At 37.8% G+C, this 20,742-nt stretch overlaps 3 protein-coding genes across 8 annotated transcripts in view; 1 reads left to right on the forward strand and 2 right to left on the reverse strand.

Moving 5' to 3' along the window:
• Positions 1-430: 430 nt before the first annotated feature.
• LOC141375347 (endonuclease domain-containing 1 protein) lies at positions 431-4,797 on the reverse strand. The gene is made up of 2 exons (XM_087260968.1): positions 2,535-4,797; positions 431-2,265 (listed from the first exon to the last, which is right to left on the reverse strand). Exons 1-2 carry the CDS (start codon positions 2,874-2,876, stop codon positions 1,666-1,668), a joined length of 942 nt encoding a protein of 313 aa, XP_087117094.1. The 5' UTR covers positions 2,877-4,797; the 3' UTR covers positions 431-1,665.
• Positions 4,798-6,715: 1,918 nt separating this feature from the next.
• On the forward strand, positions 6,716-13,052 carry si:dkey-85k7.12. Its single transcript, XM_087260952.1, has 3 exons — positions 6,716-6,959; positions 7,061-7,321; positions 7,422-13,052. The coding sequence occupies exons 1-3, from the start codon at positions 6,854-6,856 to the stop codon at positions 12,092-12,094; spliced, it is 5,040 nt and encodes a 1,679-aa protein (XP_087117078.1). The 5' UTR covers positions 6,716-6,853; the 3' UTR covers positions 12,095-13,052.
• A 5,035-nt stretch (positions 13,053-18,087) lies between these two features.
• Positions 18,088-20,742, reverse strand: part of nlgn2a (neuroligin 2a) — a 360,446-nt gene continuing 357,791 nt past the window's right edge. For 5 of the 6 annotated variants that reach the window (XM_087259461.1, XM_087259463.1, XM_087259460.1 and 2 more), the window contains one exon: positions 18,088-19,616. In XM_087259461.1, the coding sequence (XP_087115587.1) occupies positions 18,785-19,616 (832 nt within the window). In that variant the 3' untranslated portion in view covers positions 18,088-18,784. 6 annotated transcript variants of the gene reach the window in all.

Here is a 20,742-nt window from a genome sequence, read left to right on the forward strand (position 1 = left end):
AAACGGTCAAACTACTTGCTCTACAAACAAGTGTTTGCATGACTATACAGAAATAGTAGAATAATATAAGAAAATATCTGTTTGCAGCATAAAACAGCATAACAAGCTGTTTTTAACATCTAAAAATAAATGGAAGTGAATAAGACGAGAAATCTCAAGCTTAAAAATATTTAAGTGGCTGCCCCTTGTCGTACACGAAGAATAAAATGACTAGCTTTTCATGTGTCTACTAGCAGCAGTATTGTTTATACGCAAACAATAATAACAAAGCCATACGTATGCAATCCATCAAACTTCAACAGTTACATTTAAATTCACATTTACCCTATCAACAAAGAGATATTTAAATGCAGAGATAGAAGTAGTCATGGATACACACACGCTGCTCTGCTGTATGACATGATAAAAATGGAAATCATTCACATAGAGTAGGACTTGGGTGACTTTATTGCCTTCTCAGCCTTGTAAAGACTAACTAATACAATTATATTCCAATACATTCATTGTAAAAAAAATACTTTCAGATATAATTTTAATAGTTTATTCTGGGTTTCACATTAGAAAGCAATTTAACTTTTAGATCTGGGTGTCATATTAGACAGCAATTTAATTTTTGAAAATCATATATCCCATGTCACAAAAACTGCCCTATTTCATCTGAGAAATATTGCTAAGTTATCCATCTCAGATGCAGAAAAGCTATAGTCCATGCTTTTATGACTTCAAGGCTGATTTTAAAATATTGGCTCTTACCTATAAAGCTTTAAATGATCTAGCTCCTGTTTATCTAACCAACCTGTTTCGCTACAATCCAACCTGCTCTTTAAGATCTCAAAATTCAGGGCTTCTGGTAGTACCTAGAATAGCAAAGTCAAGTAAAGGGGGTGAGCCTTCTCATTTATGGCTCCGAGGCTCAGACACATTCTCGCAGTTCAATACTAAATTTAAAACCTATCTTGTTAGTAAAGTATACACTCAGTGCATCACATAACAGTATGATACATAAATGCGCTCCACGTAGGTTTTTGCATCTCGTTTATATACACTATGAACAGCAGCTATGCTAATTATTCTTTTTATTCTCTGTTTCCACTTGGAGATACTCATACCCAGGCCCTCAGAGACTATGCAGCGCCACTGATGCGATCCAAGACCAGTGGCGAGATGATCCCAAGGTTTCCATAATCTTGGACCAGGCCGTATCCTAAGCAGCTGCTGTGGTGGTCATGGAGGAGTGGAGAGCAAGAGACCGATTCCTGTGACACTCCAGGGACAGACGAGTCTCGCTGACATCCAGCTTCTCCAGCGCCTGCAGGTCTGCACAAGATGTTTGGCCATAAGGGAAAATGGTCGTGCCCAACTGAGCCTGGTTTCTCTCGAGGTTTTTTAATTCTTTACTCTCACTAATTGGTTTAAAACTTACTAATTGGTAAAACTTACTAATTGGTAAGTTTTTTCCAAGCTGCTTTGACACAATCTACATTGTAAAAGCGCAATACAAATAAAGGTGAATTGAATTGAATTTGATTCACACTTCTACCAGTAGTTGATGTATGTTGCACTTTTTAAAATGTATTTAGTCTTTATTATTTAAATTCGTATCATCTACATGGCACAAATACACACACAAGTCATATTCACAAATTTTTAATAAGTTGTTTACATTCACTTCCCATTGGCATGTGTATTTTCTGAAAGACAGTCTTTGAAAAAGATGCTCACGCTTTTGTCCGTGTTAGACTTAGTTTTCAGAAAGGTCTCTAAAGCCTTCAGAGGCACTTCTGTAACACTGTGTCCCACTATCTCATTCAATGCATATGCTGCGTATGTGGGAAACATGAACCGCACTTCATAGGGTGAGTTTCTATCAAACCGCGGACAGCAATATGCAGACCACAAGTACTTTGGGACAGCCATGCGATCTTCCTTTCCTCTTCGGATGGTCATCCCTGATACAGTAACCCCAGTCACCACATAGGCAGTGCCACGGCAAAAGTTATTCAAGCGGCGACGCACCATATCAATATATGTGGCCCATGGGCCCTCCAAAAATTCTGTGATCTGAGGAACCACATTTGTAAGTGTATAGGTAGCTGCTTTGTCTTGGTTGCCTGCCTGGTGCTGGTCAGGGTTAAGTGGACCTCGTGCAAACTCCACCGCATCAACATAGTCTGCCAGCACAGCTTGGCTCTCCTCAAGCAGCTGGTCTATTTCACCACTAGAGGGCAACACTTTCATGTTCCCACCTTCATCAGGGGATACCAGCTATAGAAGACAAAAGAATAACACATACAGTATCATCAAAACATATAATTGTGTAAAAATTTATATCAATAATAAAACAATATCATTTGGTGCTTATGGATCATTGCTTTATTTCCAAATAAAGACCCTTTTTAAAATAAAAAAAAACATGTTTTATTACATTTTCACCCACTTGTAAATATGTTTGCCATTTTTTTAAACAGAGTTTTTTTTTTTAAACTGTACAATTATTTATTCTAAAATGATAAACTGGGAAAATTAAACTCTACCTGTGGTTCATACATCCAGGGTGTGTCCATCCTCCTCTGTCCATCTGACTTTTTGAATGTGTATGCTGAATAAAGTGCCAACCGGCAGCTGCTGTCATACAGTGTGGCATACCGTAGTTTATCTCCATAGCGCTGGCATATCCTCTTTAGATTGCCCCCTCGGATACCACTGGGTGCTGTATGCATATAGAAGAACTGACTGCATTCTTTAAAGCTGTCGGAGACTGTGCCATCTGCCAGATGCAAAACTGTCAATACAAGAACTCTAAAGATCAAACTCTTAAGAGCCATCCGTGAGTAAAAAAGCTGTGAATTATCAGAGTCTGTAATAAAATTTCCCATTTTTTAATGTAAAGACAGGTGGATCCATCTGCTCTTCCATCGTGTATTAGGTTAGAGTGAAAAAATGGAAGAGTGTATGGCTGCCGTATGCAAAGTCTCACCTCTGTAACTCTTCTATCCTGACCAATAGTACACAGCACAGTATTCAAAAGAGAAAGAATGATCACAGATTCAACTCATAAAAAGCATTTGGCCTAATTAAAACACAGCTCACAGTTTTTCTTGTGAAATAAAACATAAACTTAGATATTATGTGAAATACTTTAGAAACAGATAATTATGGATTTAAAGGGGTATAATTGAACCCAAACTGAAGATTCGGTTGTCTCTTACCCCAAAAAAGAAAATGTTTTAAAGATTTCTGAAAAGTGGCAACCTTTGCCATCCACATTGTAGTTTTTCATTTTATGGATTTCAATACTGGTAACTGGTTTCCAATATTTATCAAAATGTCCACCTATTTCCCCCCTGGACCCCCCACCATCACAACCCTTTCGGGTCTCCGTATGAAGATGAGCAAATAGTGAGCAACTTTCGTTTTTTGGGTGAACTATCCCTTATCCCTTAGTTGGAAAAAGACCGCAAAACATTGCCTCGTTTGCCAGCTAATGAATTTATATTTATGATACTCAGAAAGTCTTATTTGATTAACCAACGGCTGGGAGATCTATTTGCCAGGAACAAATAAGTTTCGTTTTATGTGAACTGTCTGTTTCGTTTCGCCTTTAGGACCAAACCACCGAAAAAGAAGTAGCCTAAAGTTGCTTCTTGTGATAAACATTATTAGGTTGCAACTTTACGATAATTCGGAGATAAAACAGTAAATACTTGATGTGCAAAGGCAGTTATGTCAATACGATATAAACGATGACAAAATGTGAATTGTCTCGCACAACCTAGCCTACATAGTTTCGTCTGATAAACGTCACTTGTTCCTGCAATGAATTTAACCCTGCAGACAGAGGAAGTTATTTCAGCACAGAAAGGCAGACTGCAGAGGTTTTCCTTCTCTAGACGCATGGATATCAGTTGTAAGTATCTTTTGAGAATTTATTACACAGAGAAATACTGCCGTCTTGGGTTTCCACAATAACAAAACAAAATTAAATAAAATCCGCCAAAATGAGAACTCTGTTTTTGTCCTGATTTGGAGAGTCTATTCATTTGCATTTATATTTGCATACGGGTTATTGGGTCCAGTTTTGATCAACTTCGTCTATTATCAAGAGTTAAGCAATTTCTTACTCCCAAAACTCTTTAAATGCCTGCTAAAAACCTACTTATTTTTATTGAGCCTTTTAATATTGCAGTATTGATTGTATTTAAATTTATATAAACCTTTCTTTGATATTTATTTAAAAAATGTCACCATAAAGCACTTTGGTCAGCCTGCTAAATGTGCCTTATAAATAAATTGACATACTTGTTGCTATTTGTTGTTTCTATAATTTAGGGCAACTGGAAAAGTCTGAGTGTACTATTTATTTTTATGATTTTCTTTGGCTTATCACATGAGTTTTATTCCCCTTCTGGATATTGGCAGAAATATTGGCATTTTAAAGATAAAACCTTAAACATTTAAACGAGTTAAACAATTTCTTACTGCCAAAACTCATTAAATACCTACTTGTTTTCTTTTCTTTATTTTGCTATTCATATTGCAGTGTTAATTTTGCTTAAACATTTCTTTGATATCTTTTAAAAATGTTGCTGATGTATAGGACTTTGGCCAGCTTGGTGGTGGCTGTGCTAAATGTGCTTTATAAAATAATTGACCTTAACATACTTATTTTGTTACTGTAACAACTAGAAAAGTCTGAGTATCTGTTGTAAATAAATAGCATTTTTAAGATAAAAGCCTAAATTGATTTGAGTGTGAAATTAATAATGCAAAATACATTAATCCATATTGCTACATTTCTCTCAACAAAGTTTATTGTTCATTTACCATAATCAGTAAGCCTTTCATGGTTTTACCAACTCCCAAAATGTTAACAATGACAATAACATTAAAACATGTCTGCTTGGATTTTTCCAGATCAAGTGATTTTGGGGTGTGGCAACTACATATAGCGGGCTGAGCTAATTTGAGTGTTGAAGACAGTAAAAGTGAGAGGCTATTTCTTGTTGATGTAAAATCAAGCCATGGTTTAATTTGCTTTTAATAGTTGTTAAATGATTTATGCAATTATAGTTAGCAATTTAAAATCATTTGATTTTACTTAGGAGTCTCAAACAGTTCCCAATCAACTGAAATGGACTGCTGCCCCACAGTGGAAATAGTAAGCATTAAATCTTTTCTTTTCAAACCTTCATAATCTGCTTGGCAAATTATGCCTCAAATAATACATTCATCATATTAATATATCCAATCTGAAAGTCATTAATATATCTTTTTTTTTTTGGAAGGAAACTACCAATGAATCTACAGGTGAAGACACAAAAGACAAACAACAAGTATTTACATGTTCTGCTGAGACACATCAGGAAGAGGTTGCCAAGTTACAAAGTAAGAAATAGCCCTTGTATCACACATTCTTAACGAGACTGTCATTATATGCCAGTAATACATTAAAATTAGCTATTGGTGCCTTTTATTGCAATAGTATCTGGATGCAGCCTTTATGATGCAAGCTGAGATTGCATCACTCAGCGATGTCAGACATAATGCACTCAATGGAGTGAGTGACGTCACTGTGATGGGTAGGGTTAGAGGTGGGGTTAGGTGAGGGCATTAAAAAGCATTAGATGCAGCTCAGATTGCACTGCACCAGGTCTGCATCCAGACCCCTCTCAAAATTACAGACTGCCTCTGAAACAACATTTCATTTATATACAGTAGGAACAACAGACAGATATTATCGTAGGGTTTTTGGAAACATCTGTAAAGTAGCATACAGAAAGCAACAGCAGATTCATACTGATTGAAATAAATTATTAGTCAAGATCTATCAAGACTATCTACTCTATCAAGATTAAGGGTGTCATGATCCTCCAAATCCTCGATTCGATTACATTTTCGATTCCAAAGTCATGGTTCGATTCGACTCTCGATTTAAAAATGAAAAATTTGAAAGCACAAGCTATGCCATTTTAAGACTTTTATGCAATATCCTATAATCATATCTGACCTGTGCGCTGTGACAGTCATGAAGCTCTGTCTAGATCTGGAGGTCAAGCAATCTGTAGTCAAGACTACTAAATGTACACTGCTAAGACCTTCAATAACTTTCCCCTTCACATTATTGTACATAGAGGGTATCACCATAGCTGTGAGATGCGTTCTACTTGGGATTTTAGTAGTGTAGTTCTAGCACGCTAATTAAATGCCTAAAACCGGAGTTTTCTACCACTGAAGAAGGTCGTATGTTCGTGGCTATAAATACACCTACCGTGCTTGTAATTGCCTTTTCATGGGTTGCACGGGTTGAGTAACTTGGAAGTTTTATTCCAAATTAAGACAGGAGAGTGGTTTGTGTTACACTTGTTGGTTTAACAGATGAATCTATGTTTTTGTGCTGCCTGTGAAGATGCCCTGAGGGGGTTCAAGTTCTGTTGATGAGTCTTCTGTGTCTGCAGTTGCCATGCTATCTTTTAGCTGTTTGTTGTAGCTGTTACATTGACTCGCAGCCCTTCAACAAGCTTGTTTTTTTCGGCTTGGTAAGCAAAGCTGACATGACATTGGGGCGTGGCAGCATTGACGATTCCACTTTTTGATTTGACATTCGAGATTGAGCATGAATTTCGATCTATTTCGATTTAAAATCTAAATCGTGACAGGCTTAATCAAGATAGTGAGATTGTTTGCTTATTTTTTTTTCACAGATGTGCCTGCACCAGGTGAGATTTCAGTGCAGCATATTGGGACCAGTTCCATTACTCTTGCCTGGAATAGCCCAGAAAACATAACTACATTTGAGTTAACTTGCTTCAATCCTACAACTACAAAGACCTTTACAATCTCCAATGCATCAGCCATGGAAGTAGAAGATCTTTCTCCAGAGACTGAATATGCATTCACCATCATTTCAGTTTCAGTAAACGGTGATCGAAGTGCAGGAACTGAACTGACTGCATCCACCAGTAATTGTCTTTTAGTATTCACAAGCTACTGACTTAATATTGTATGAGATGTGGGTCAGCTATGAAGTTACAACATAAATAATTTCATGATTTCTTTACAGAGCCAGTCCCACCTGACAAATTCAAGGTTGAGAATGTGGGAACCACATCAGTAACTCTTATTTGGGATGTATCTGGATATAAAGAGAAGAACTTTCATGTGGTCTGTCGACAGAATGGAAGAAACATCCAGGATGACATGACAGAATCTGGAAGTGTGGTTTTCAGTGACCTAAGTCCGGGGAATAAGTACTCTTTTCACATTACAAGAGTGCTTTCAAATGGCATTCGAAGTAAAGAAGCAGTGACATACGCTCAAACGAGTTAGTAATATATTACATATTTCAATAGACAGTTTATATACTTAAGGTTACAGCATTATTGTATCTAATCATATTATAATTATTATTATTTTTTCAACAGAAACAAACATCCAGGGCCTCTTGCAGGATTTGGGTTTGGAGCAGTACTACCCAAACAAACTCTCACTCAGTGATGTGCTGCAGATCGACAAGAGTTCAGTGACCGATGAGCCAGCCCAGTCTCTATCATCTTTACCATGGCTACTCCTGAAGAAACTCATGATGGTGAATGTGACGGCAAGAAGTGTCAAATATGCACCAGATGACGATTTGTCAACTTTAGATATTTACAATGACACATCTATTTTTCAGATCGATCAGAATGTCAATGTAAACCCTTTAGACATAGTGACCACCCTCTTTCATTGTTCTGATGGTTTCCTACAACAGGAAATGGTCTCAAAAATGTCAATGTGTCAGTTCTCTGTGCCTTTGCTTCTTCCAGACTGTGATGGTCAACAGTGCATGTACATGCTTTGGGCCATGAGAGATATTGTGAAGAAATTTAGACCTCACTCCTTGTCAGACCAAAAAGGCTTTGTGGAGGACAGAATTGTTCACTCTGAGCTCCCCTTAGTGTCCTTTGTTAGACTGGGTGACTGCAGCATTTCTAAATCTCAGATCTTAAACAAACTGCTTAGCAACCCCCAACAGTATCATGATACCTTTGTACATCGTGACATGGACTGTGGAGATATCCCGAGAAAGATATCAGATGGGTTAGTGGAGATGAGTTGGTATCTACCTTGTGGAAACAAAAACATTGATGTCTTTCCTGAACCTGTGGCTTTTGCAAACTTGAGAGGGGACATCAGTACCTTTGAAACGCAGTATTCATTCTTATGTCAGACCTCCACTGCAGTTTTTGTGTTTTTTGAAAATCTGGACACAAATTACAAGCTTCTCACCAACCAACATGCTAAAGCACAAGTTTATTTAGTGGGCAACGCCCAAAGCAAAACATTTAATTTGCATCAGCTGAAAAGCACAGCCCTTGAAATGAACTTGAAGAAAGACAACATCATTCTGAAGATGAAACAAAATGATGCACATTTTGTCAAAAATCTGCATACCACAGTGAATTACATAATCAATAACCATCCTATCAAAGCATGCCTGGAGAAAATGGACACCATAGCACACGAGCTTGGAATTCTAGTAGATGAAGACACCGAAGATTGCCAAAAAGCAAAAAATAACGCGCATGTCATAATAAAAGGTATACAGGACACCTTGCAGTTCAAAGAGGATCAGCTTCCCCTTCAGGGTAAAATCTGGAAAGATCTGGCTAAACTGGAAAAAGAGGAATGCAGACTCCGGAAAGCTGGTGATCAAAATATAGAGATATACAAGAGTGATCTCCAGATTAAAAAGATTGAACTCAGGAAACTGCAAAATAAATATGACATTTCAGAGGCAATGTCTTGTTTTATTAGCGCATTATCGACATCAAGCCAGGAGAGGACCTACTTCCTAAAGTGGATGCGGATGAACCTAGACAATCTCTCCCGAACAAACCTCTCCGACCTCCGAGAGCAGTACAAAGAAAAGTGTCAGCATTTTTCAGAAAACAAAGAGGAAATCGCACAGCTCGATCAACAGATCTCCAACAGTTCTTTAGGAGTAGAGCACTTCCTGCGTGAAATGGGCCAACTTTACGAAGCCGCTGTGTCGCTTTCAGAAAACCTAGAATCACGTCAACAAATGCTCCACTTGCCAAAGTTATGTGCTAAGCTGATGTTGAATGGTTTCCCACTAGAACTGGTTGATGGAGATGCTTCAAATATTCCTCTTAGATGGGTGAGTGATGTACTGAAGTATCTAAACTCTTTAGTGCAGCCCAATAATAAAATCATGGTGGTCACAGTTTTAGGAGTCCAGAGCACAGGGAAATCCACCTTGCTGAACACCATGTTTGGAGTTCAATTTGCTGTCAGCAGTGGAAGATGCACCAGAGGAGCTTTCATGCAGCTGATTAAAGTCAAAGATGACATCAAACAACAACTTGGCTGTGATTATTTAGTGATAATTGACACTGAAGGCCTGAAATCCCCAGAGCTTGCAAAACTAGATGATAGCCATGAACATGACAACGAATTAGCCACACTTGTTGTTGGATTGAGTGACGTCACAATCATCAACATCGCAATGGAGAATTCCACAGAGATGAAGGACATTTTGCAAATCGTGGTCCATGCCTTCCTCAGAATGAAGGAAATAGGTAAAAAACCCAAGTGTCAGTTTGTCCACCAAAATGTCGCTGATGTATCAGCCCATGACAAGAACATGAGAGATCGGAAGCTTCTGCTGGAGCAGCTGAATGAGATGACAGAGGCAGCAGCTAGAATGGAGAACAAGGAGGAGTATAAAATGTTCACAGATGTGATGGAGTATGATCCGGAGACCTGCAACTGGTATATCCCTGGGCTCTGGCATGGAAATCCTCCAATGGCACCAGTGAACGCTGGCTACTCCGAGGCAGTCTATGACTTTAAAAAGAACATGGCTGAGATAATTGCACAATGCAAATGTAACACACTTGTAAACAACATTACTGACTTTTTGGAGTGGACGAAAAGCTTGTGGAATGCAGTCAAGTATGAAAACTTCATATTTAGCTTCAGGAATAGCTTGGTGGCAGATGCTTACATGAGACTGTGTGCAGAATACAATAGATGGGAATGGTCTTTCAAAAAGGAAATGCACTCTTGGTTAACTCAAGCTGAAACCAGAGTGTCAAACTTCGAGATATTCAAACAGAAATCAGACAAGTCAGACCTGAAAGATATTTTATTCAAACTGAAACAAGAAGCTGTCACAAAACTTGACACACTGGAAAAGACCACAATGGATAACCTGTCCAAATACTTTGAACAAACAGAGGGTCATGTCTTTCTTGTGGAAAAGTACAAAGAAGGCTTTGTAAGCAGCATAAAGTCTCTCAGAAGGGTAAATGAGAGCTCCTTGGTAACACAACTTGAGACAATTGTGGAAATAAGGAGAGGAATGAATAAGCTGGATAACATCAAGAAAAAATTCACTGATACAATGGAGAAAAAGGTGTTGGGTCTCTTGGAGGAGTTACGCAAATACAATGATGCCCAGAAAACTGACGAGGAGCTTGAGCAGTTTTTTGAAGAAATATGGCAGGAATCCGTCAATGAGTTGTCAAATACTGGACTGAGGAAAATAAGTATATTTGACTGCGTTTTCAAGGAACTTAGGGATAAAATGAAACATAAAGGAAGTTCAGTTACAGAGCAATTAGTAAATGTGAAACTGGAGAATTATGGACAAGGGGAGTTCAAAATCAAGAAAGAAATCTTTTTCAAAAGGTGGTATAAACGTATGACTAATGACAACTCATCAGTGCAGCTGCAAAATTTGGCAGAAAATATAATTCAGACATGTTGTCAGGTTGTATTGGAAAAGATGGCAAGGCATTCAGATTACCATGATGCCTACATTCAGGAGATCCTACACATAATTGATAACAGGCTGAAATCCAACAAGAATATTGGATTTTCAGATGATTTTGAACTGTCTCTTAAACTATATGTTTGCGGGTTTTCGGCTAAATCGTTTCAAGACATGCATGATCATTTCATTATGCAGAATGATCCACGTAGATGCCTTGACAGGTTTAAAGGCAAATATCAAAATGATTTTAAAGACCTGTTCTATGATCGTGATCAGTGCCAGAGAAAAGCAGAAGAATTCACAAAACTCTGCTTAAAGCCTGCTGTTGAGGCATTCATCTACAGCTCCTTGGGTCCAGACATTGTAGATCAAATGCTACAGGGGAAAAATGCATTTCAGTTCAGCACTCGTGCATTTTTCCAGTACTCCCTCCTAAAGCAACTTGTAAATGAAGACAAGTTTGAGCAGTATGAAAAATACATCAGCTTCTACGAATCCTTTGTTAAGGGCTGGATAGAAGATCAAATAATCAAACATTTTTCGAGCAACAATAAAGTCTCTGAGTTGGAAGAATGTCACCTCAGAGGAATTACCAAGGAGATTCTGGAAGCTGTCAAATCAGCCCAGAATGAAACAGATGAAAGTGGCATCAAAGAATTCATCCAGTGCATATGTAGGAAGCTTGGGCAAAAGCTTATAATTCCCAAAGATGCTCTAGAAACAGTGATGGTCCTCAACAATGCATCTCAAGAGTCATTTGCATGCTGGCTAAGCAAATCAGTGGAAGAAATGGAACAGACAGTGAAGAAACAGTTGAAGAAAATTGACATAAAGGGCAAACTGTGCAAACTCAAAATGAAACCCCAGGATGAACTTTTCAAGAGGGTGTTTGGATGTGGAAAACAGTGTCCATTCTGCAGCACTCCATGTGAGGCTGGTGGAGAAGCTCACTCTGAACACTGTGCTTCAGTTCACAGACCTCAGGGAATCGGCAGATACAGAAATATAAGTTCTGAAAAATTAGTGACAAACATTTGCTCCACAAATGTACAAAGTGAAAGAAAATTTGAGTGCTTTGAGACTAAGTACAGTCTTCATCCATACAAGAGGTACAGAGAAATCTTTCCAGATTGGCACATCCCTGCCGATACTAGCATACAGGCCTCAGACTACTGGAAATATGTGATGGCTCGCTACAACACTAAGTTTGCTGAAAAATACAACGCACAGCCTGCTGATATACCTGTTATCTGGAAAATGATAACAAAACAACAAGCAGAGAAGAGTTTAAAAGAGGCTTTCAGTGTGAAATAAATGATTATATTCATTTTACAACTGTAGGTACAGTGATTTGACAGAGCTCTCACAATCAGCCTACACAAAACATACATTGGTTAAATTCCTACACATTTTGCAGAGACAAATTGCATAGCAGTGACTGTTTTTCTCATTGAAAGATGGCAATGTAGGTATGATAGCCCAGTGGTTAGTGTGCTGACATATGGTATGGCAGCGCTCCAGGCATCCCAAGTTCGAATCCCAACTTGGGGGCCTTTCCTGAATCCACCCCCACCCCCCTTCCCCCCATTTCACTTACTGTCCTGTCAAATAAAGGCAAAAATAAAAAAAATGATATTGACATTTTTATCAACAATGGAAATAAGAAAAAATCATGTATTCAAAACTATGCTAAAACGTACCTTCTTTCTAAGCCTTTTAAATGCTCATAAATGTAAAATTGTTATTAATCTTTTTCTACCCTCTTGGTCTTTTTTTTCACTGTGGCCAATTATATCTATTGTATATCTATTTTCTTATCAGACATTTTGTACTAGCACAGTGGTCAACTGATCTGATTTGAAATACGGGTTCATTGTTTAAAGGTTGGAAGAATTAGATGAAAGAAAAATTAATGCATCATACAAAATGACTTTACAATGGTGCAATGTTCTGTAGGTTACAGTTCTTTTTGTCAAGTTGAATGTTATGCTGTTTGATGAAAAATGTTGTCAATATGTTGCAATTTTAATCAGTAATTACTTTGTGATGATTACTTTGTCATTTGTTGTAATCCTTTGGAAGCAGAAGTTTAGTAGGCCTTCATTAAGGAGCTTTTTCTTCTAAAATTATTCTATCATCATTTACGTATGCTTCACTTGTTTCAAGCCTATTTGCCTTTCTTCTGTTAAACACAAAATAAGAAATTTGTTTTCCCCTTAAAATACCTATTGGACAAAGGTTAATGATGCTATAAAGTTGCGCTTGAACCCTTTGGTGAGAATGGGTGGAGTATGTTTTCTTTTGTTTAATATTAAGTGAATGGCAATGCTAAACTGTGTGTGATGTAAACCACTTAAAAACCAAAAACTCTTGTCTGTACTACATTAACAAAGTAATTTAATATTTTTAAATATAAAATATTAAAATTACAATTTTAATAGCATCTGTGCACTTTATCCCAAAATGTCCTCCAACTTAAAAGATGGATAGCTAATCAGAGACTTTCCGTAATTACGTCACAACTGAAATACAAGCCACTGGTAAAATATCCCACCTAATAACAAGACATAATGCTTATGAACTTACATCAATGCTAAAATTACATCATTTGGTAGAATGTTGTAGTGACTAGACCAGGTGTGGGCAAACTTGATCCTCGAGGGCCGATGTCCCTGCATAGTTTAGCTCCAACCTTATTCAAACAGACCTCCCTATAGAGTTCAAGTGATCTTGAAGACACTGATTAGTTTGTTCAGGTTTGTTTGACTAGTGTTGGAACAAAACTCTGCAGGGACACCGGCCCTCGAGGATCAAGTTTGCCCATCCCTGGACTAGACCATTTCATTAGAGCATTTAATGGTGAAATGGTTTATAGTCTTGGAGTGTTTGAAAGACTGGCCCAGGAAGGTCACATGCTTACTATGATGATGGTTCCTTTTTGAAACCTTGGTTCTTACGAGATGAGCCATTGAATCATTCAATGGTACGATTAATAAACACTGATTTATTCATAATTAAAACAATTAAAGTATTGACAAGTAAGAGTTATTTTAAAAAAATCTAGATTTATAGAATGCAAACCTTTAAAAAGATATACACACATATTTTAAAGGGGCCAGATGTGTACGTATATATGTTTTTTATTTTTCATTAGTGTTACAAGCTCAAAGTTGCCCACAAAAAGATTTTTTTTTCTGTGTAAAAGCGTAGGCTGATCCAGACCTTCTGAAAATGCTTCGACTGAATTTTACATCCCCTACCTACATCACTATGTGGAAAAATAGCAAAATGCCATCCAAATATATCAAAACAATGAGGCATAGGTGTTGTTGCTACCTTATAGCAGAGATGCTATGCATTCCTCTGTCAAAAATGCACTTGGCATTGTTTATTTTCATTTCATTCATGATTACGTTCATTAATTAATTTGGTACATTTAAAACACTTTCTAATTTACGAATAAATGTACACAAATAAAAACTGTGTTTTTTGCTCACACCCAGAAAGTGGCAAATTGGACATGCTATGGGTTATTTTGTGCAGAAATTTCACAGAAACATTCTTGGGTCACCAGAATACGTATTGTCAAAAGTGGCATCATATGAATCTTTTACAGCTAGGTGTCTAGTACTCTGCATTATTTTAGGTAGGCCTTGCATACTCGTGATTATTTAACCAAATTAATTAAATTAATATTTAAGTATATTTCAGAATTTTCATAAACCAAACTCTTTTTTTTATTGGCTTACTGTTTAAATGATTCCATCACAAAAATGTGTATTTTTTTCTTTCAAAATATAACCACCTAATGCATGCCTCTAACCACGTTATGTATACCTCTCAATTAACAAGAGTTTGATGTCTGGATGGGAGTCATAGGACTTTTGTAATGATTATTTTACATGTTCTACACTTTATCATTGAAGGATGGCAAAAAGCTGGTCATGACTATCTCCTGATATTGTGTTGACAATTCCATTAATGATACTATAACTAATATATTTAAGGGGACAGAGAGGACATTTTTATCAAGTTACGGAAATTTACTCGCAGGTACAGCCGTCTATTTCAGATAATTCATAATTAATACATTTATTTGATGATCAGACGTTTGATTAAAAGGAAACAGAGACTGATATCTGGCTATGAATTTCTTTAATGTTCCCCAGATCAGAGTCACAGCATACAGTGTGTAATAACTTCTAAATAAAGAGAAATATCATCACCGTATGTATATATTATTACCTTTTCTTTTTTTTTCTTTAAATCCATTGTTAACATGTTTATTCTTCATCAAGTGTGGCGTTTTGATTCTGAACACATATAGTAAAACAGGGCAACAGGTGTAAATTTGCTTTGGGGCCCGGTTTACATCTTATTTTGTTAGAGGAATAACATGTGCTTCATTTGTTCAGTAATCTTGAAACCTTTAGACTTGACATCTCTTAATCTCGGGATTATGATCAATTCATTAAAAATAATTTATTGTATATATATATATATAGTTAAATGTAAAAATGTGACCACAAAATAATCCGTTTGACTCACTGTAAATAGTTCTAAATCTTGACAACATTTTTGGTAAGAATTAAATGCTACAGCAAGTTCATGGCAGATGAAACACTTCTCATGACCACCATGGTTTCAGTGTGTCCTTTGAGTAAATAAACTGCAGCCCATCTCTATGAAACATGAAACAAACAGCTAATCATACACAAATATGACCAGCCATGATGGCTCAGATAACATGGATATGCTACATGTTAAACAATCTCTATGTTCAAATATAAAACCGTCTCCATTCACGGATCCCAAAACAAAATGAAGCATCAGAAAGTGAATTTAAAGTCTTACGAATGAGATTCCTTAATTTTGCTGGTGGCTGAATTACAACTTGCACCTGTTGTCCTGGTCACAGGGTATTTCATATTTCATTCGACCAGAAAAAAACTGGGAAAAAAAGAAGAATTTAACATTAAACAAACAAGAAACTGAATATTTACAAATATTTTCAGTTGATTTGTTCTTACACTTAAAAATGTACAGTTAATTTCTATTTCTCCTTCTCGCTGTCCGCCTACTGAAGACCCAATGAATGGCTCGTAATGGATGAAGAGTCTTTATTCTGGATGTACCACACCATCACACTCTAGTGGTTGAGCGTACAAAAACAAACGAGAGAAATAACAAAAAGCTGTCTCAACTCATCCTTTAAAACAGTATTGGTTATTAGAATTGAGGTTGTGTTGTACGCAGCTCTAGTCGTAAACTCCTCGTAGTTTGCTTAAAATGGAGTTCAGTTTTACCTACAACCACACAAAAGTCCACAGATGGTACATATCCACAGGTCCAATCTACAATCTCAGATGTCCAGAAGGTAAGCGGATCTTGTTACAGTCTATTGTCCAGTTGCCATCGGCGTCTGTTAAGTCCACAATGGAGAATACATTTGCATGACATCCTGAAACTCCAGTGCGTCACTAGAGTGTGTTTATGGTTCATGTGGAGCATTGCTGATAGCAGTTTTTGCTGGTCCTCCAGACTTAATACACCAGCAAACTGAGCCATCAGTGAGACAAACGCACTTTCTTGCACAAGCCGTCATCATCGTCCTCTGGCATGCAGCCGTGGCAGAAAATAATACTAACAAGGCATGAACAGAATAGAAGTGAGTGTGTTAATGTCCAGCGATTCTGAGCCATTTCGTTATGAACCGGAAAATGAAACTGTCTGACAAAATATAACATTTGTCTGGTTTGCTGACACCTTTATTTGCTGTGCTTGTCGTAACCTGAAAAGGTCAAGTGTGCAGTGCGGAGAGATGTGGGATATGTAGAAATGTAGGAAAATGCCTCAAAGTGATGATTTTGATTTTTTGACTGATTAAATTAGGTTTCTCTCTCTTTGTGCATCTCGGTCACATACTCTTATCTCACGCATTGACATTAACACCTCTTGAAATATGGTGGAATAGTATATTATGTTGAATTGAGAAAGCAAGGACCGAGATTGAATTAGAGAGGCAGAGAAAGAGAGAGAAGGACTGAAGTGTAAAGCCCAGGACACACCAAGCTAACAGTAAGAAATAGCGATGAAGAAAACTGACTGTGTTCTCATCTCAAATCGGTTGAATCTAGTCCCGTCTGGACCAAAAAGCTGCATGTAAACACACCAAATGGATGACAGCTGACTAAAATGAGAACATATACATTCTGTGAATCCTTGAGTGGATGTATCTTTCCAAACCTGCAGGTGGCAGTAGTTTATAATGTCGTTCCACAAAGAGAAACTGGAACTAGTGCTGCACGCATACAAACTACACATATTTCGCAGTACTTCTCGCTCACCACAGAGGGGTGCACTTCAGCAGATATGGCTTATAATCTAATAATCTATTAATTTTTCATCATTCATTTATTTATTCATTTTCCTTCAGCTTAGTCTCTATTTCAGAGGTTGCCACAGCGAAATGAACCGCCAACTATTCCAGCATATGTTTTACACAGCCCTTCCAGCTGCAACCCAGAACTGAGAGACTGATAATCCATATAATTTGCAAATATTAAAGAAGTTTGATGACAGCCATCTTCTTTGTTCCCTCTTGGACTGTGTGGTTTTGACACTTCAGTTTTTTGTTCTCACCCTCTGATTCATAGCCGAACAACCAATCAGAGTGTTCTCTTTCTACATTCTGAATCAGACAAACTCCCTCTGACATGAGCTCAATAAGAGGCAACGTAGTACACATTAAACAGCTTAATCTCACCGCTGCTCAACCAAGCACTAATGCTGCCCAATGGCTGATTACTGCCTTGATGTGTCCTGGCCTTAAGATGATCATTTTTATTTATCTCTGTGATAAAGCGAGAGATGCAAAACTATATGTGGATTTGAAACTTGGAGTAATTTTGTTCAGACCATCCTGAACAACTCTGATTGAGCACTACATGATGGTCAAGTAACAGCATCAACTACTGGATGTGAATATTTCAAACATTGTAAAAAGTATGTTTCCAATAGCTCTCAAAGAGAGGACACTGTCCTTTAGAGTGGTCAGACTGAAGAGGATGATACATTTGGATAAATAAACCATGGAGAAAGTTGTTAAAGCCATTTTAAGCAAGCAAACTAGAAAAAAACAACAAAAAAACACCGTAAATAAGAAAAATGCCGTGGGAGTTTACAGCCCAGTGTCCTTCTTGGTGCTTTAAAATATTTCATGCATAGATCCCACCGAGCAATCCATGTAAATATATATATATATATATATATTTATATCATTCTTTTATATATTTGTCTTTATATTTATACATACAAAAATCTTTCTAAGAAACAACACGTAGCCACTTCAGATACGCTTGATGAAATGGCAAACAGAGCAGAGCGAGAGCAAGAGCGAGAGAAAGACGAGGTTGGCACTTTTGCTTTCATCTTCTGTCATTTTCTCTCATCCTCTATCTATTGTTACAAGGTGTGATTTAATACTTGACACAAGACTGCAGGTAAACACAACATATCCGGCGTCAGTCGTTTATCAAATGCCCCTACGATTCATGTAAAACACAAGACCACATTCGGACAGAGAGACCGATGGGCTAATGATGGCATAACAAAGAGTGACGATCGAAAGAAAAGCATGGATGAAATCTGCCCTCTGCCAATTTAGTAAGAGGCGAAGAATGGGAAAACGTCCTCATTCCCCTCATGACATCAGACCAGCTTCTGTGCCTCCATAAATTGCCCCTCTTCTTTAACAACTCACAAGTTGAATCCAGAACGAAGCCCATGACTTGTCAGATCTGCTGCTTGCTGTAGAGTCTATGAACAGAGCTCCTCTAGTGTGTACAATGTCTACGAAACCTCTGATATAGTTTATGAGAACCTCAACAGATGTGCTGCCGCTGCTCTTGACAGCAGAACTGTAAGTTTAGGAGCTTGAAAAGGTGGACAGAGAGAGAAAACTGGATACGTGTGAGAGCTAGTCCTCTCGTTCTCGTGGTGCTACTATACACGGGTGGTGGAGTGGGGGTGGGGTAAGGTATTGTTGTGCCCGGTGGATGTGGGGAAGGTATTGAAGGCATGGAGGGGCTGCATGCCCGTGATGGTGCTAGGGATCATGGTGATGGTATTTGGGGTCATGAGTGGTACATCGTCGGGTGCCCGCCGTAGCGCCAATGTGTAGTCAGGTGGGCATGCGGGACGTAAAATATCATGCGGTCGCAATGGCTCCATGTCGTGGTGGGCGTCATGCTCCGAGTGCTTCATTTGCAGGGACATGATCTCTTCCTCCTGGCTGTGTGCTAAATCATTAGCGGCTACGCCTCGTTGCGGAGACAATCGGTGCCTTCGCATTTCATGTCGTTTGTCGCGTTTATAGTAAAGCGCAGCAAAGGCGAGGATGTTGAGGAACAGGAGCGAAGCGCCAACAGCCACGGTCACACTAAGTTCTGTCGAGTAGTCCCGGGTGTCGCTTGGGAAGGGAGGAAATCGAGGCTGCTCCGAACTATCTGGGTCTAGTTCTGACGGGAAGGTTGGGATGGGATGGCGTGTTGTACGGGGACCCTGGCCCTTCCAGTGTGGGGTTCGGGCCGTTCCTGGAGGCAGCCGGGTTGTGGCAGTGCTGAAGACCTCCTCGTGAAGGTTGTGAAGGTGAGGAACCAGCTCCAGCCAGAAGGCGACTTTATTTGCTCGGTAGTTGTCACGGATTCGAGGCTTCAGGCCAATGTGGAGATACTGCTTGTCCTTAGAGTTGAACTTGGTCCAGATCACTTCCTCGAAGCGGTTGGGCTTGGTGTGGATGAACTTGGTGTCCTGAGGAACAGGCAAGTTGGGATCCCTGTAAAAAAAGAGATATTTTATTGTAACAGAGTATGATTTAAAAATTGTCAAAACAGGAATGAAGTTGGAATTGAAAAGGCAATACAGAATTGCAAATTTGACCTTATTTTACCATCACACTTTCTCCCACTGGAAGTAATCTAATTTCTTAAGACAAACAGATCAAACTCTGATTCAATTTAAAGAAATTATAACAGAAAGATTACACTAAAGCATAGTAGGATATACTTCCCTAAGTATTATTAGAATCATTATTTTAAAAAATAACACACAATCAAGATATTTGTTCAACAAAGGCCCAATCCCAATTCTACCCCTTAGCCTTTCCCCTTACCCCTACCCCTAGTTTTGTGTATTCATGTGAATGGGAAGGGGTGTCCTAATTCTCTTTAGCTTGAAGGTGTAGGGCTAGAGGGCCCTCGAAACTGAGATTTTTTTCAGGCCCACACTTGAAACCAAGGGATACAAAAATATCCCAGAAAACACCAGCCACAACGGCAACATAGCTGCACACGGAAATAAGGTTATGCACAAATTTGTATTTTTTTTGTTATTATTACAAATTTTTACAACAAACAAGTACATGTTTTAATACATTCATAAAGGCAATCGTGTTTTACTGTAAAAACAAAAACAAAAAACAAAACAAAATAAAAATGCTAAAATAAAAACCGCTAAATTTCGCTAGCTATAATCCATAACAATAACTCCTGTAATGTTGTTTTCGTGTGTTTACTTAGATGAATATGGCCATTATAATGCACAGTACGGTTATGAGCGTATTGCCACTTTATATCGTTATGATAATATGACAAAAATAGAATTGGGATATAGATTATTACAGTATTTGTTTAATACCTTATTTTGAATAGCATAAAAAACAATTATTTGTTTTATTTTCATTGAGTATATTTGAAAATACTAATTCAATTAAAGTTTTAGGAATTAATTTCATTAGACTCCAACTTTTATTCGAAAATATTATTCATAATCATAATCATAAAATTGAAAATACAGAAAAATCAGAAAACATACAGAAAAACCTAAAACTAAAAATTCCCCTTGTCCAATAATGGCACTAAATGAATATCACTGTACATATCAATATGACATAATATACACAT

This window comes from Danio rerio, chromosome 7, assembly GCF_052040795.2.
Source record: "Danio rerio strain M-AB ecotype USA chromosome 7, GRCz13ab, whole genome shotgun sequence".
NCBI classification, from domain to species: domain Eukaryota; kingdom Metazoa; phylum Chordata; class Actinopteri; order Cypriniformes; family Danionidae; genus Danio; species Danio rerio.

Bases quoted from the DNA above. Each gene is read 5' to 3' on its own strand.
- LOC141375347 (XM_087260968.1), bottom strand. From the start codon at position 2,876: ATGGGAAATTTTATTACAGACTCTGATAATTCACAGCTTTTTTACTCA. The intron at 2,266-2,534 runs GTAGAGTTTAAT...TGTCTTCTATAG, and splicing joins CCTGGATGTATGAACCACAG to CTGGTATCCCCTGATGAAGG.
- si:dkey-85k7.12 (XM_087260952.1), top strand. From the start codon at position 6,854: ATGGAAGTAGAAGATCTTTCTCCAGAGACTGAATATGCATTCACCATC. The intron at 6,960-7,060 runs GTAATTGTCTTT...ATTTCTTTACAG, and splicing joins TGAACTGACTGCATCCACCA to AGCCAGTCCCACCTGACAAA. The intron at 7,322-7,421 runs GTTAGTAATATA...TTTTTTCAACAG, and splicing joins AGTGACATACGCTCAAACGA to AAACAAACATCCAGGGCCTC.